The 17,800-nt window shown below is 35.3% G+C and overlaps 2 protein-coding genes across 4 annotated transcripts; both read right to left on the bottom strand.

Moving 5' to 3' along the window:
* Nucleotides 1–3,515: 3,515 nt before the first annotated feature.
* LOC110694190 lies at nucleotides 3,516–8,863 on the bottom strand. Of its 3 annotated transcripts, XM_021871367.1 has the most exons (10): nucleotides 8,466–8,863; nucleotides 6,911–7,260; nucleotides 6,788–6,821; nucleotides 6,347–6,467; nucleotides 6,246–6,280; nucleotides 5,781–5,870; nucleotides 4,958–5,020; nucleotides 4,760–4,851; nucleotides 4,593–4,640; nucleotides 3,516–4,150 (listed from the first exon to the last, which is right to left on the bottom strand). In XM_021871367.1, exons 2-10 carry the CDS (start codon nucleotides 7,231–7,233, stop codon nucleotides 4,033–4,035), a joined length of 924 nt encoding a protein of 307 aa, XP_021727059.1. In that variant the 5' UTR covers nucleotides 7,234–7,260; nucleotides 8,466–8,863; the 3' UTR covers nucleotides 3,516–4,032. The 3 variants fall into 3 exon arrangements, with proteins under 3 accessions (XP_021727059.1, XP_021727057.1, XP_021727058.1); XM_021871365.1 differs by having other exon boundaries at nucleotides 6,246–6,467; nucleotides 8,466–8,858; XM_021871366.1 differs by lacking the exon at nucleotides 8,466–8,863 and adding an exon at nucleotides 7,427–7,655 and having other exon boundaries at nucleotides 6,246–6,467.
* Nucleotides 8,864–9,861: 998 nt separating this feature from the next.
* Nucleotides 9,862–15,944, bottom strand: LOC110694189 (CRS2-associated factor 2, chloroplastic-like). Its single transcript, XM_021871364.1, has 6 exons — nucleotides 14,873–15,944; nucleotides 14,179–14,306; nucleotides 13,306–13,531; nucleotides 12,325–12,452; nucleotides 10,819–10,960; nucleotides 9,862–10,393 (listed from the first exon to the last, which is right to left on the bottom strand). The coding sequence occupies exons 1-6, from the start codon at nucleotides 15,591–15,593 to the stop codon at nucleotides 9,999–10,001; spliced, it is 1,740 nt and encodes a 579-aa protein (XP_021727056.1). The 5' UTR covers nucleotides 15,594–15,944; the 3' UTR covers nucleotides 9,862–9,998.
* Between the last annotated feature and the right edge of the window lie 1,856 nt (nucleotides 15,945–17,800).

Genomic DNA, 17,800 nt, shown 5'->3' with positions numbered 1-17,800 from the left:
CACAAGATTTTACAAAACGGATCTTTAAAACTCGTATTGTTATATGGATATTTCAAAAACACTTGATTTTCACTATTCAAAATTATTGATATTCTACACGCCCTACAACTCTACAAGTATCAACATAAATAAGTAAATAACTATACTATATTGCAGTATGATACGTCATTTGAAGTGTCAAAAACTTATTAGGACATGTCCACTGAATGACAATGTCTATATGTGTCCAAGCGTTCATTATACTTTCTAGATGATAATTGCATAGCATCATTTTTATCACATTATAAGGAAGTTTTGGAATTTGGTACCTAATTTTTGGGATGTTGAATTTTGGTAACCGTTTAAAATTTTATTTTATTTTGGTACCCATCAAAGTTAAAAAATATAGCTTTTGGTACTTCCGTCTGTGATCCGTTAAGTTTTCCGTTAGTGGGCCCATTATCTAATTAATTAATAATTTATATTTGTAAAAAAAAAAAAAAAAAAAAAAACACCAAAACCCAGCCACTGCCACCCCTCTCCCATCCCCGTCAGCCACCTTTCCCCCTCCCCTTGCCGGCTGCCGGTGCCCAAACGTTCCCCCGGAGCCGGCGACCTCACTCCCTCCCTTTCCCTCGCCAATCTCCCTCCCCTTTCCCACTCTTGGCTGCCCCGAAACCACCTCTTACCCATTTCCCCCAAATCAATTTTTTAGGGTTTTAGGGTTCAATTTTTTTTCTCTCTCCTCAAATCATACAATTTTCGGTGGTTTTGTAGGTTGTGTGTGATTTCGATGGTTTGCAGGTTGTAATGGGTCGCATTTCGCGTGGTTTTGTATTGGTTTCGACTGCAGCTTTGACGTTCATGGTGGTGGTTTAGGTGGCTTTATGTATTGAAGTGGGCTGCTGTAGGGAATATTTCAAGCGTTACCCCTAGCTAGAACCCCACTGTGATCATACACTAAAGTACGATGGCGTCAAAAGGGAAAGAAGATAGAGCAAAAGAGTCGCCAACAAGTTTTTTAAGGAACTTGTAAACCGTTCACGAGGTGAAGGTTACACCCTTTAACGATCCATGAGATCGTCAACTCCAATAGGTCTTGAATCATGACTGGTAGTTTGGGGATGAAGGTACAAATCCAACCTAAAAGAGATTGAACTTGTCCTAATAATAGGCATCTACTTTATTCTGATCGTATTCATGTGCGCTTTCTGACTAACATGCAATCAATAGGATTAACCCTAAACCTGTTTAATCTATGTTGGTTGAATATTAATGCACAAATAAAACTATTATTGGCGATCACTTGAATTATAATCAAATTAACCCTAACAAGATTATTAATTATCTCATTAAGCGTGATTACAAGTACCAATTCCCTTTAAACAAGCATAAAAGGCGTGATCAAGCAATAACAATAAATATCAAGCAACATAATAATAACAACAACAATAATAATAATTATAATAATAATAATAATAATAAAGCATAATAATAATAATTATAAACAATAATCATGTTAAAGCATAATAGCAAGATCCTAAGTATGATACTAACAAGATTAATAACAAACCCTATCATGTCACTAAACATTGAAAATCAAAGTTTTAACCCTAACATGATACTAACAATCATAAATATTAAGAAGAACATAAAAGGCATCATACTTTTAATCATACTTGATATTAAAGTTACCCTAGACATGATAATAGGAATTTATTGTTGTCACCCTAAACATCACATTAAGGAAAACATCCTAACATGATACTAGGAATCAAAATAACATCCTAAACATGATTTCTATATCATAATATCAATGCAAACAATTAAAGCACTTACTTGGATGCCTCGTACCTCTTTCTAATAACAAAATACACACGTTAGTAACTTCAAGGAAAATAATAAAACCAAAGAATTAAATTAAATAATTAAAAAGAGATTTGGGACCAAACCCTCAGAAATTAAACCTTTCACGTCTAGGGCGAAGGCAACTTCGAATATGGATAGGTGTATCTAAGTCTTGCGAATGCGGAATTTTGTATTTTGAGAAAAGCTAGTTTAGAAAAGAGAGAGAGAGAGTAATCAAGAATTTCTTGATGAGAGTTGGTGAAAAGAGAGAATTCGAAAGAATTAGTGAATGAAAACGGAGTTTTTAGAAGGCTATTTATAGAGAAAATCAGCCAAAAAGATAAAAAATCGAAACAGAGTTCTGGCGCGCAAAACGAGGTTAGCGCCAGACGCTGACATTAGCGCCAGGCGCCAAGCTTAGCGTCAGGCGCTAATGCTGGCGTTTGGCGCTAACTTAATTATTGACGCATTTTCTAAAATCAGATAGAAATTGCCGTACAGGAGGATAAAATCGTATTTTCCTCAAAAACATTCTTATATTCTGATTAAAACTCTAAAAAGTCAATTTATCAATGCTAATTGAATTAGGAATGAAAAGAACCTTCTAGAAGAATGTAGAAGACTAAAACCATTCATAATTGCATTAAGAATGATAAATCCATACTAGACCCTCTTCTAGATCATTGGGCCACATATAAGGCTCAAACCAGGCCCAGTTTAGTAATTAGGTCATAACTTCCTCAATATTCATCGGAATTGGGTTTATAATATATCGTCGGAAAGGTCTTTTCAATCCCTATCCAATTACACTACTATTGGACCCATATCATGGACCAACCAAACTAGATTGACTGTTTTTTTAAAATAGGTTTCCAAAAACAAAGAGAAGAGAAAAGAAATTAAAACTATCCGCAACACTAAACTTTCCACATATTCACTTCATTCGATTATGATTCGACGTGAAAGATACTCATCACTGAGTTTAGTTTTGGGGAGACACAAACGGGTGTCTACAGCTGCAGTTTGTGGCGAGGTGGAGTAGGTGGAGTTGCGGTGTTGCTGCAATAAAGGGGCAGTGACAAGTGGTTGTTGATGTGGTTGTATTTGTGGTTGTTGCGGGTTGTATTTGTGGTTGGAGTCAGTGGTGCGTTTGGAGGTGAAGGGGTGGTTTTCGAAGTCGCCGGTAGCCAAGACAGGGAGGGGGACTAACAGTGTAGTGGTTGAGGAGGAAGAAGGGGGTGGCTGGGAGGTGGCAGGACTTAAATTGGGCCCCACTAACGGAAAATTTAACTAGAAAACAGACGGAAGTACCAAAAGCTATATTTTTTAAGTTTGATGGGTACCAAAATAAAATAAAATTTTAAACAGGTACCAAAATTCAAGACCGCCCCCCGTTTTTGAGGTACCAAATTCCAAAATTTCCTATATAAAATTTATTTTTTCTTATAGAAATTGGGTATAAATGACAAAGTCCATTGTGATACTAGATTTTCAATATATGACAACAAAGCGAAAAATAATTAAGAACCCTCTAACGAATTCAAAATTCTCAATTTCCACCGAGTCTAAAGCATAGTGACTGTCACTTTTGCCACTCTCACAAAATTCCTCATTCAAAGTTTAACATGCAATAATTCTGAAACTACTTATCACATCAATAATTTGACTATTATGTAAGTCATCAAGAGTAATAACAATAGAGTAATATAGCTCTTATTAGACTTGCAGACTTCTTCAACAACCAGCTGCGGCTAGTCAATTTCTGGACACTTGAAAACACAATACTAACTTGACTAATCAAATGCCCTGAGAAAGGTCATGTGGCTATGAAAGATGGCGCTTCTGAGGTGCTCGTAAATAAGAAATACAAGTCATTGCGAATGTTAAAATAAATTAATCTTGCTGCAATTAGTCTTGATACTACAAAAAAAAACCTACTTGCTGCAACTAGTCTTAATACTTCAAAAAAAAAAAAAAAATGATACTTGCAGCCAGTTTTAAGGGGGGGGGGGGAATAAAAATCAGCTTTACAGGGAGAGTAAATATGAATCAATGATAATCAATAATGAAAACCTGACAAGGATGGAGAAATCAGATTCCGAGACTATCCATCTCAAGCGCACAGGCCGATTGGAGGAAAACTGTGTAATCACTCTTTACAGGGTGATATATATTCTTGCACGAAATGGACAGAGCGAATCCTTATCACCTTATACCCTGATAGGACTCAGAAAATGATCTTGAAAGCCATAGGTGCTTTAATTTGACTATCAGAGCAAAGGCTCCAAAGCATGGGATGTGCAACAAACCCACTGCGGCATACCTGTACCACAGAAACATATGTTGATTAGCTCTAACCCAGTAACCCCAACCAATATGATGATGATAAAGAAGAGAAACTCTGTCATCCAATGCCACAAATGAATATTCAGGGCACTGAACAACTGTCAAAAATAAAATTTACTTAATCAAACCAAACTAAAGAAAAGAGCAGGCATCATTGACAATGATGCAATGAAATTCTAAATTTAGGAGATATCCAAGAATCCACTGCTGAGCTTTCAATTCCGCTGCCTTGTTCTTTTCTAGCATAAAACAAGGTAATAATAACTTGCATAAATGGAAGATTCAAAAAAATGATGCTTGCAAACATTTTACTTAAAATACAAGTATACAACAGATAAGGGAAATGCAGTCAGCTTTGCATAAACAAAGAGATAATTGAAGGGCAATAAGGCATTATGATATAGGTGGGAGCTAATTACCATATCGGAGCATATGGAGGTGACAAGTCCATGAATGGATAAGGCCACCTACAAAATGAAGAAATAAGTGATCAGAAGGGTTTTTTTTTTTTTTTTTTTTTTTTTTTTTTTTTTTTTTTTTCACATAAATGAATTGTGAAATACACCAGATAAAGGTAACAACTTACTTGAGGGAAACACAAGCATGGATTATCCATTGAACAACAACAAACACTCCGGTCCACAAGATAAAATAGGCAATCCGGAACATAGGGAACTTCTGAAAGATCAGAATTGGTAATCCAATTAAAGATGGCAACAAATGCATCCAATGTCTCTCAACCCCAAGAAAACAACAAAGCTCTTAATAACAAGGTAGATCTTACCATGCAATTCAAAATTGAGTCCCCAAGAATGAGAACGTTGATAGAATGCAAGCTAACATCAAACTGCATTCAAATTAAGAAAGGCAATCAGAAGACTGGAAAGAGATCCATGAATACATATTACATATCTGCCTTCAATACAATTGCGTTTAAAACTGTGGAACTACGTACATCAGATAATTGGTTAATTAAAATTCCATACAAAGAATACACTGATTTATTTCCTTACGCTCTGCCTACTTTGTGCTCAATTTCACAACCTTACTTCCTCTTGGTTAATAAAATTCCAATAATTGAGTTTGAGAAGAGCAAACTTCCTCAAGTTTTTCCAATCATTCAACATAATTAGTTATCTTAACTTTTTAATGCTCAATTTTGCAATTTACAATTACTAAAGCCTACAGTGTTTCACTAGGTACTTCTATTTGAGAAAAGAAACTCATACTGTCTGTTCATTTTGCTGAAACCCCTCTTCCCCCCCACCCCCCTAGTCCTACATTCATGATTCATCTATGTTAGTACGTTACTTAATCAACCCTTCAAAAGTATTGGACTAATAAAAACATCAATTTTCTCTAACTATACTTATCCATTTTAGACCTAGATATATATGATGAGAAATATCAGATTGTTATTGTAGCATACATCCCCAGAAGGACAGATACATAATTTCAAGACCATGCATGTGGTGCCTGTATCACTGTATGCGACTGCTATGTGAATATACAATTGGCACACCTTTACATATTGCAAAGAATGCAGATATAGACATACAGTAATTAATGAAACAAGATACAGCAGAATCAATAGATTTTGCACTCACAAAAGCAAGCCTATAATCTTTGCCTGTTAGAAATGGGTAAATTAAGAGCCAAAATACAACATCAGTGAGCAGCACAGCACCTGCAGCTACCTGTGTAAAATGTATAAGTGAACAAAAAATTAGCAACGAGCTCCTTATAACTAATGCAGATGCACAATTGTATAGATGCAATCATGCAGATATTTTTTTTGCCCAAAATTGAATACAATAATGTAATCCAATAGTAGAAAAGTCTTCTCCGTATACAACAACCACTATCCAGCACAAATCCCACTTTAAGCAAGGCTTGGGAAGATACAGTTGTACATAGTCTTGCCTAAATAATGTGTATTAGTAGAGAAATCGTTCCCAAAAGAATCACATGAATTTCTTTTCTATAGTAGATAAACAGTTAATGTAAAATACAATATTCTTGGTTGAGGGGGGAAAACTATAAGAAAATGATAAAATAGGAAACTGACTAACCTGGTACATGATTTGGAGAAGATAACCCGTACAACCTGCAACGTGGTGAACATGAACTTCTTGAATAATCAAGCTGTTTAACAAAGATGTGTTCGCACTACCTTCGAGCTTTGGAGCAACATTAGATCCTTGCTCTGCATCAATATTCTGGGAAGCAGCCTTGGACTGACAATCTTCACCACGATCACGCCAGCATCCATAAAGAGAGAATGCAGATGCAAACTATAAAGTCAAATCACAAAACCAACATGTAAACATTGGGAGAAGATCAATGCACCTTGAAAGAAGGGCTAATTGCATTCAGAGATATAATAATAAAGGTAAAGAAACAAGAAATAATCTGCCTAAACAAGAAATAAAGTTTCCTTCAAAATTGTTTCTTATGCAGGATTCATGTTATTTTCTACTGGTAATGTGCTCTTACTGCCGTCAAGGCTAAAGAAACCTTCAGTTTAGGAGTACATAAGAAAGTCTTTATGTGGATTTCTCTTTGCTAATAAGCTTTTTGGAAAGGTACTTGCGGTTGTTAGAGTAGATCATACCCCAAAGTATGTGGTGGTCAGCGTAAAGGTCCATCTGTTCGTAGAGGAAAAAAAAAGAGCAATCAGCAGAAAGTATGAAATTCAATACAAAACAAAAGAAAGTCACAACTCACAAGAACTTACTGAGTATAGTAGAAAAAGATTCCAGGTCCTTTAGCAATAGTGTTGCTAACGATCACTGCCAACAGCACAACAAAAGCAAATAATCTAAAAGCAAGCAGAAAGGCAGGATGAATGCTTTTCAGACATGTTTTCCAAACTTCATCCTTGTATAGAACTCCGACTGGTATAATTCCTCGTTCTCTCCTCTCATTGTCTAATTTCTTTTTGCCTTCATATTTCCATATAAGAAAAGTATTAAACACCGTGATGCCCAAGATATATAAAGCACAAATAAGAAACCTCCAGTTCAACCAATAACTAGGGTCTGTTGTATCAGTAGCCATGGTCTACTTGCCTATTCGTTAACAAGCCTGCATAAGAAGGATCATTACTGTCGTAAGCTCTACATATACTTCATACATCATATCTATTTGCAAATATCTGTTTTAAGACAAGCAGTACAGTTCACGCAAGAACATAACATTACAAGAGATCGATTACAGAATTGGTCCTATATATAGATTTAACTATGGCAACCTGATGGTTAAACCATAGATTAAACTCCTTCCGTCTCAAAATACATGTCATGTAAACAAGACACACGTAGTCCAAATTTGATAGTTAGTGTCACCAACAGTTCAGAAACAGTACAGTCAATGTTCGGCTCTGAGTTGAATTTGTTTGTTAATGAGCCAAACTTGAGCTTAAAATAGTAGTTTGAATGTTTATAGAGCCAAACTCAAACTCTGCATTCAGCCTGAAAGCTCGTGAAATTATATAAATTGTTAAACATATATTTTTAATCCCGAATAATTTCTTAAGCATCATTTTAATACAAAGATAAAAAGATACCAGGACTAAACCCACACGATACTACTATAAAGTCGAGTAACAACATTAGCATGTTTCTGCATCGACTGATGAAACATGCTTAAGCTCAAACTCGGAATATTCTTATCAAGCCAAGCTCGAACATGATTTAAAAGTTTAATCTAGAGTGACAAGTGACAATTCACAAATGACAAAGTTATAGTACATTGGCATTCAAAACAACAAATTAATAAAAATGAAAAGAACAATAAAAACCTCGACCTAATTGTAGCATTTCTTGTGTAATATAGTTGTATGATAAGACAAGAGTTACTTTTTACGATATAAGGGTAACGTTCATGATTAACTAACAAATTTAGAGACGACTATATAAGAAAATTACAGTACATAACACTTGTCTCATACTAGATTTTGCCAATATTGTCAAAAAATAAAAAATTACATACTTCAAACTGTAAAAAAAAAAACAAATAAAAAAAAAATAATTACGCCCCTAAAAATACGAGTAAATGAATATATTCCAAAATTCTACTGTACTCCATAAATAAACTAACCAAAACAGCATTAGAATTAAAAGAAATAACAAATTTCACTACAATCAACCATTTTGAGCAAAAGATGATCAAATTAAATTCTGGGTTCTTGAAAAAAAAAATCATAAAATCTCATATCAAAAAAGAAATCAGTAGACAAAATTAAAAAAAAATTCACAAAAATAATGCTGAAACAAGAAATGAAAAAGTACCTGATTAGATGATTAATCTGAAAACACCAAATAAAAAGTGGGAATTCAGACGATTTGGAGGAGAGAGAAAATCGGAGGAAGATGAACAAGAAAAGTGAAGTGGATTGTTGGCAGTAACAAACAGTCTATCACACATTCACACCCCAAAATTCCCCCGCAATTTTTATTTTTATTTTTGGGGTGATATTTTGGGAGGAAAGAGAGAGAAAAAAGGCAAATGAAAATACGCCAATGAAGGAGCCGTGGGTCGATTTTTGCAGCGTCTAAAAAGTTCACGTAATATCGACTTTTTTTTTGGTTTCACAGAATCTTTGTATAACACGTGGAATTTATCATGAGGTGTAAATTATTGGTGTGCATTAAATAAACTAACATGAGTCTTTATTGTTTATTTTATTGTAAAATACGGTCTAGGTCACCCAACGTGCTTTGAAATCTGCGGTGCGATTTTCGAAAATTATCAATCCGTGATTTGCGGTTTAGTGTGGTCTTCAAAAGAAATTAGACAAAATTGCACTTTGATGCGGTTTAGACCGTCAAACATTCAAACCGCAAAGTGTTAAACCATTTCTAATAACTTATAAATATGATGTAATTTCTGACTACTACATAAATAAAGGTTTTAAAAAAGAGTTTAATATTGGAATTATAAATTAATAATCACAAAATAAAATAAAAGTTTTTTTCTAAAAAAATTATAATTTTTAAACAATGTGGTTAAATCGCAAACCACACTTGCAACAAACTGCAACCCTAATTTAACTCTGGGACACTTATATGTGTGGTTTGGGAAGTTCATACTTCAACATCTATCAAAGAAAGACGTCAATTTTAATTGTATATTTTGCTGATTTTAGTTCGTTTAATCATTTGAGAGAGAGCAAGGTTGAGTAAATACGTCAATTAAATAACTTTGATTGAATTATGGACATTATACAACCAAATACTCATATTTTACAGATAAGTCGAGAATCGATCCCACGACCTCTTAGAATCGAGAGGGAAGCTCTAACCACTTAAGCTATCTCTCACTCTCAACGAGGTTGAGATTGTGAGCATGTGATTAAACATTTTATGTCATATATTTGCTCAAAATCAAGTCCCAAAATCTCAAAATCCAAACCCAAATCCCAAAATCTGAGCCTCAACATCAAGAGTACTAAGCAGAATTTTGAAAGATAGCTACTTCAAAAATTAGCACATCACTCTGAAATCTGAAGGATAAACAACAAAAACACCACTACTTGCATTAGCTTCAAGCCTTCAACAACAGTAGAGGAGGCCGCGGCCCAGCTTTTACTTAGGAGGAGTAATATCTATAGAGCAAGCAATTTAAATAAACTTCTGTATTACTTGTTAATTTCTTTTGTTTTAGAAGTTAATTCACCAACAGTAATTATCATAATTAGTAGTCTTTTTCATTCATTATGTACAAATTGTTGTTTACAAATTACAACCCAGTCTATGCACAAGATATAAGAGAACACTTGCATTGGTATCAGATTTGGTGTAAAAAATTTAATCCCCGCATAATTATTGATTTTGCCGATGCAATCTCTCTGCTATCAGATCAACTGGTAAAGAGCCTAGAGGGCCAGGTGATTCTGCCTCCTCGAACAGGTCATCTCCATAATCTTCAAACTCGTCGTCTTCATCATTGGAGTAATCATTAAATTCTTCATCGTCATTGAAGACCTCATCTTTGGCTTCCAAATTTGATAATTCACCTGCACCTGCATGGACTAGAGCAGGATACGAATGCTCAATTGCTTGTGTCATCCTATCAAATTCCTCCACCCTTTCTAAAAGAGCATCAGGACCCAGATCAGTCTCGTCGAGTAAAACTGCCTTATTTGACTCTATTGCACGTTTCCATAGTGACATCATTCTTGGGCTTGAGATTACAGTTTTAGGTTTGCCTGATTTTCCTGAGCATGAATAGACACAGGAAAATTGGTCAGTAAGTGCATCTGATCTGACAAACACTAGAATACAGCTCAACTATAGATGCCTAGGAAAGATCTCGAAGGACTCTAACTAAACACAGCACTTGGGTGTAATTCATTTTTGTTGCCTTGTTGCCTACTTTGAGGCATCCAACATCTATATTTTAACTTAATAAATCTATGTTACTTGGACACTGATAAGTATGTCAGACATGTGTGTGTGTCCAAGTGTCAGCTAGCTATGTAATGAAAATTACAAAATTACCCTTGTTAATCGTTTAAAATGCAGTGTGAAGTGTCCATACCCATGCTGGAGTGTGAGGATCCGACATGCACACTTGTGGTGATTTGAAAAGTCGATCAACATAAAATACAATCAAAATGATGGTAGTCTTAATCATACATACCTGAAGCACCAGAACCATTTACAGTAGCATCCAGGGTCAGCAAGGCTGTTGGAGTGTCCGGGTACATAGACTTCCAGTCGTGTCCCCTCCACATTAGTATCTGTTCATCATCAAAAGAAAGCAACACACAAGGAACCAACTCCTGTTGCACACACAGGAAGAATGTCACTCTCTGCCACTTTGCAGTTGATTTCATGATTTCATGTTTGCAATACAATATGGCCAAGTTCCGTCTTTTAATAATTGAGGACACATATATAGAGCCAATGATGCATGAAAATAAATCAGATACTGCCTAGTCCAATTCACCAGCTATTAACCATTGTAAAGAGCTAAAGAAATTCAGAGAATCTTACATTTTCAAATTATGAATGCACAGTCAATTAAAGCCAGCCAGCATTATCATTGTTTAGCAATAAAATTACACAGCGAGTAATTGACTAATAGAAGATGTCAGGACCAAAACAAGAAGGAACCTTTCTAAGCCTAAGTGAGTGGATAAAAGGGTTTTGAATAGATATGGCAAAGGTTTAGGTCAATAGAATGCCTATGCATCTATAGCAGGAAAAAAATTGATCATATTTGTAATTGAGAGGGAAACCTGCCTGCCTGATTGCTGTCTCAATGTAAGGTTCATATTTGAAAGCAAGCCTTTTATTTACTTGGACAGTTGAAAAATTTACAAAACAAATGACAACTAAATTGCAAGTTTTGGTTAGAAATTGCATTGACTAATATGTGACACCTGAATAAATATCATCTCTAGGACTTTAGAAAAAGTGGACATTAACAGCGGATTCAAACTGTAGGCATAAGTTTTCATGATCAATCCCTAATTTGAGATAGAAAAGATGGGGTGGGGCATAAGTTTGGCAGTCCAGTCCCAATAGAATCTGACCATGTCCCTTCTGTTGCAGCAACAGCAAAGCTGTGATGTAATCCGTCTATACTAGTATACTACACTTGGTTCATATGAAGATTTTAGCTCCCTTGTGCTCAAAATTTCTTATTTGTAGTTATTGAACAGCAAGTGATACTAAGTTAGCCCTTCAAGTTATAAGTCTGCCTTAATTCTATATTAGAGAACAAAATCCTCTTAGCCTCTCTAAATCAATTAAACACCAGCAGTACTTCCTGCATTACAGCAAAGCTATATGAAAAACTTCAATGCAAAATTGGAAACTTTCAGCACTGCATTGCATAAAAGGAACTAACCCTCCACCAGAAAAGGAATTCACACATTCCATGACTAACAAACATAAACCAAATGGACAGGAGTAACTACAGCAAACCAGAACAAGAGGTGGTATTGAGAGGTAATAAAGAGTTATGAAGAAAACACATACTCCACTGGGAGTTTAGTTACTCTTATCCATTCACTTTAGAGATAGTATAAAAAATGAGACAAGGAAACCGTAGCAATGAAATATAATGTTAACCAGCTTACTAGTGTAAGTGAAATCGTAAATTAAACGTGGCCATACTATAAGGAAGCTGTATACACACCATTAGTTTTGCCCCAATCTTCTTGTAGTCACTGGGTTCTAGTCCTCGGCAATCAACCTTAACAAGTTCACTTCCTTCAAAAGCTTCTCTCACTTCATTGACAAGGTTATTGTAGACTCCATTCTTTGCTGCAGCATAAGAAAGATATTTAGACATGCTACATTACACAAAACAAACTAAGATGATCCAAAGGGGATGGTAAATGAGCTTGGCTAAATGCAACAGGTGAAACTGCTCCCTCTTTTATATTCCGTAGTCCATCCAAACCTTTTGTAATAACTAGATAATAAAAATTAAACTATAAAATTAAAACTGCAGCACTACAACAGGGATTGTTAAAATTTGCAGTCAACACAAAAATTCACCGAATAGCCAAAGTATTTGACACATGAAATATGGGAGTAGACCATATTAAGAACAGCAGAAATCCAGAAAGAATGAGGCAAATATCACTATATCAGTATAAATGAGCTCAAAAAAAAAAAAAAAAAAAAAAAAAAAACACGCCTGAAGCTAAACTAGTTGTTTACCAGACATCATTGTCTAGACAGCAGAACCTGACAATAAAACGAAACTGAACCAAAGGTTGATTTATACATTGCCAGTGGGTGTTCTACATCAAAAAGTAGTGGGTTAAAGTATATTTACAAAGACATTGTAGATTTGTAGAATAGACAAGGACAGGGTAACCACAAATAATCACCATTTTGTATGCAGCAAACCAGGCAGATTAACAATGGGGTCACAGAACCAAGAAAAACAAAAATCATGAAATTATGGCATGAGATATTAAGTGAGCCAAATACATGGACTCAATAGTGGGTACAGGAACGATAAAGAGGTGAAGACTGGAAAGTGAAGAATGAATAAGCTATGTGATGTCGTGTCTCTTTAAGTATCAAGTCCCAAACATCAAAAGTGTCAAGATAAGAAGCAAATTAACTACAAATTAGATCAACAGTATGCAGAATCAAACATTACCTAGTTTACATATTGCCAGAAGGCCTTTTCCTTTTCGTCTAAACTCATCAGCCTCCTTTTTTGTCAAGCCTCCAGGAGCATCTTGAATAAGTTTCGGATAAACTGGGGTAGCTGGCTTCCAAAGCATTAAAGGGTATTGTGGGCGAGTGCGATAGTTATAATTCCGTCCACGAAACAGGTAAACTACACCACCGGCGCGATGTATAATCTTACCCCCTGTTCTTTCCTAACATTTGTTAAGAACAGTCTGAGCATCAAGAAAATAAACTCATCTCAAACTGATTGCTACAGATACCTCGGTAACTATGCAAAAACGAACATCTAGTACAGAGACTATCCAAACTTTGGAATAAACTATTAGAAGATTTAGAACCTTATAGTTATAGACAAAAACTGATCATCTTAAAGTCAACATACTCAACAATCCGGAATGTTGTAAGCTAATCATACAATATCTAACATTGGTAGTATATCATATGCTTATAGACCATAGCCTATCCACTTCATATAAAAATGTAATGGTCTCCATGCCTCCCCCTCTTGTTTGTTCTTTTAAAAGAAGTTCATGCATGTATAATCCCATACTGCTAATCCTGATACTATCAACAGATACAAAAACTATGTACATAAATGTATCATTTCAATTCAGTAGAAGCCTAAATAAGGTATATATGACAGTTAAAGCAGGATACTTTTATGAGGACAAGTTGTTTCCTAACTCAAAAGAGGATAAGGTTGCAATTTTCAGCAGTATGATAAAATTAGAGATAACATGAAAAACATACAAAATCAAAGGATACAATTCATAAACTCAATTTTAATACAATGGATACCCAAGATTGAAGTGGGGACATGGAGTTTCTAAGAACAAACCTCAAGACATTTGCAAACATTATCCATGTCAACAGTTGGGACACCTTTGCATTTCACTTTACAGACTCGCCGTCTCTTCCAATGAGTATGTACCAACTCCAACATATTGTGTGTCAATCCATCTCTTCCTAAAACAAGATTATACTTTAAAGTTTAGACAATTATCCACTGATGAGCAATATTTCAACCAAAACAACACAATAAATCTAGTCTAGCTTACAAATTTTAGAAGTCCCACTAACAGCAACCCAACAGGCATCATACCCATTTCCTGACAAACCCAATTCAAATATACCATATCTTCTCATTCACCACAGAATGCAACATTCTTCTTTACTTCCAACTAAATTATTAACTTAAAATAAAATGGTCCAAACTCTATCATTCTAATTTGATTAACCGTCGAAGATTCCCATACAACTAATTCATCACTAATAAAATCCCATGTACCCCAAAATATAACTCTTTCACCTCCAAAGCTATCATAAATTCAAGAGTAACATCCACCAAAGCTAATTGTTTGATAACCCAGATAAAACTCAGGTAAATCAAGAAATATTCTCATTATTGTAAGAGAAAAGGAAAACAACAAATTCATTATATCATACAAATGCATAATTTAATAACCCACATAAAATTTAAGCAATAATCAGATAAAATCAAAGAAAATGGAGCATAAAATCTTCTGAATTACCAAGATTAACCTGACGATTATCCTTAAGAAGAGGTTGAACAAGAGCTTTTTTCTCAGCCCTAGACAAGGGTTCCCCAATAATCTCATTTCTACTCATCACTTCCTTAGGAAAATCCCCAAATTTATAAGGACCGGGCATATCAACTCTCTTAACACCCTTCATCCCAGGAGGAGGAGGATTAAAAGAATCAAACAAAGGAATCTTCTTCTTCAATAATTTCTCAGCTTTTGATTTCAATGGCGCTTTACCAGTCCAAGGGCGCGGCATTGATGGTGGAGCAAATGGCAAAAAAGGCGGTTCTCTAATCGCCAAAGGTTTCGCCTTTGGGGTTTCGGAATAGCTGAATTTGTACTCAAATGGAGCTCCGGGAAGATGGTAAGAAACCCCGGAATCCCCAATTACAACAGCTCTATCAATACCATTGTCATCATCAATGTTTTCGGTATCGGTATCGAGTTCGGGGGAAGGAGGGGGGAGGATTATTGGGGTGGGGGATGAAATGGGTTTGAAGAATTTGGTTTTGTTGTGGGGGATTTTGGTGAAAGCAGGGTGATTTTTGGGTTTTGATTGGGTTTTTGGGAAATGGGGTTTTTGCTTTGGAGGATATTTTGAGATTGAAATTGGTGGGGAGAATGATGGCGGTGGTTGTGCAGTGGTTGGTGCGGTGGTTGGAAGAGGGGAGAAAGGGTTGTGGTTGGGAAGTGAAGCTAAGATTGCCATTGAAGAATGAAGATAGAAGTGGTTTGTTTGCTACTGAGGATATTTTTAGCGCCTTTTTTGTGGACTTGGGTAAGAGGAAAGTGGTTTATAAGTTTTGGGGTTTGTAATGTAATAATGTTGGGCTATTGTCCTAAACTTTTGGGTTTTTTTTGTCCCCTTTATTTTGAATTGGGGAGATTCTAGAATTGTGTTTACGGTTTCTTATGGCGATTCATGCTAGCCAACCGTTTGTTGTAGTTGTTACTTTTGTTGTCTTACTATAATCTTGGAATCTCGCATTGGTAAACTAGACATATTGAAAGTAGGGGGAGGATAATATGGATTTTCAAACCTCAATGGTCTAATTGGGATTGAACTTGCATTCTAAAGGTTAGACAGTATGATCTTTACTACAGGTATTAGTAATCGGGCGTTATGATACCTTTCGGTACATGATGTGTATGGGATTATTTAATATACTTGGTGACTTTTTCGGGTATATTATTTGAGTAATTTGTGTTCGCTAAGGAGGTTTGTGGTGCATTGAACCTATCATATAACTATAAACCATGCATAGTGTTTCTTTGTTTGTTTATATATTATCTCTCTTGTTAGATACATTTGTGGTCAGTGATAAAGTTGATTGCAAACTAACAAAGCTACAATGCTAGTAGATCTGTAGATGCAATTGTTTGTAAAAAAAAGGCCAAACTTGATCTAGTAAAAGGAGAGCATCTTTGAACCATGAGGTTGGAGGTTTTAATCCCACTAGTTAGAGACAATTTGAGGGAAGGAGGTTCCCTTACATTCCCTCACTCTCTTAAATTGTCTAGTCCGCCAACTTAGACCGAGTTGACCAGTGAGGGATGGAGAATTGACTCGGTTTTTTTTAATCTTATATACCAAAAAGGTGACAAAATAATGAGAAAAGAACAAATGATGTGACCAGAAAATACATAAACATCCAAAAAATTGTCTCACACGAGATGCACGTGCAACAATAGACTTGGTTTTGCCTAGCAAAAATTGTAGGTAGTTGAAAATTAAATTTGGGGTACATTTCAAAAATAGATAATAGGAAGAAACAGAACGAAAAAGAGTAAAAATAGAAGGTAAAAAAAACAACTTGGGCGAATGGCTAATACCAGTAATATATAAACTTCTTGCAATTTCTTCATTCATAAAAAAAAAAAAAAAAAGCAAAAAAAAAAGAGCTAACTTGCAAAACTATCTCCAAATTTAATTAATTAAACCAAAAATTTAAGAACAAAAGCAAAAGTGTTTGTATCCGTGTCGTCATCATATTATCAACACTTTGACACCACCACATATTTTGCACCACAAAATTTTATATGTGGCTGGCCACACGGTGTGGCTAGCCACTATAGAGGTTACTTCGCTAGTGTAATGAGGGTTACTTGATCGGTGTTAAAGGGATCAACAGAACATGCAATGGATACTAAATATACAATCACCTTTTGCAAAGAGATGGAGAATGACGACCTACAATAGTCCACGACAACCTAACATCTAATTGAATATACGAACCTTATTATTATTCTCTTCTTTTCGTTGTCTTTCGCCACATTTCCAGCCAACTACAGAATTTGTTCATTCACCAATACTCAAGATGGCGTTACTGATTTAGGGCTTAATTACGTGGATTTAAAAAGGCCCAAGCTCTTCAAATACCTCATAGGGAAAAATGATATGCAAGTATTGTTTGTTAATAACAACCTAAACAAGTTATCGACATTATATAATCATTGTTCAATTGCATATGCTTCAATGCTCCATAAAAAATGCTAAAAGATCTTAGTAGTTCTCCTAACCCAAAGACCCTACACTCCGAAGATGAGACCCTATTCATTGATAAAAAGACCCTACTCTTAGTCAAGGTAACCGTACTCTCATGAAGGCCCTGTTTGGTTTGATGTAAAAGGTTTTCATGGAAAATGAATTTTCCATTTTTCCCCATTTTCCTTTGTTTGTTTTGTTAAGGGGTGGAAAACAATTTTTCCAAGGGTGGAAAATTCCATCCTTAATGATGGAAAACATTTTCCTTCCCAAAACAAGGGAAGCTACATTTTCCTTTCTCCTCCTTACCTCTTTTTTTACTTCCCTCTCATTCATCTTTACATTTCCACTCTTATTTTTTATTTTTCTTGTATGCAACCAAACAAAGGAAAACTAATTTGCAATTGTGTTTTTCCTTGAAAATATGTTTT

The sequence above is a fragment of the Chenopodium quinoa genome, unplaced genomic scaffold (genome assembly GCF_001683475.1).
Source record: "Chenopodium quinoa cultivar QQ74 unplaced genomic scaffold, ASM168347v1, whole genome shotgun sequence".
Taxonomy (NCBI): Eukaryota; Viridiplantae; Streptophyta; class Magnoliopsida; order Caryophyllales; family Amaranthaceae; genus Chenopodium; species Chenopodium quinoa.
The sequence above is the reverse complement of the archived record's forward strand: the minus strand, read 5'-3'. Positions and strand labels throughout refer to the sequence as shown.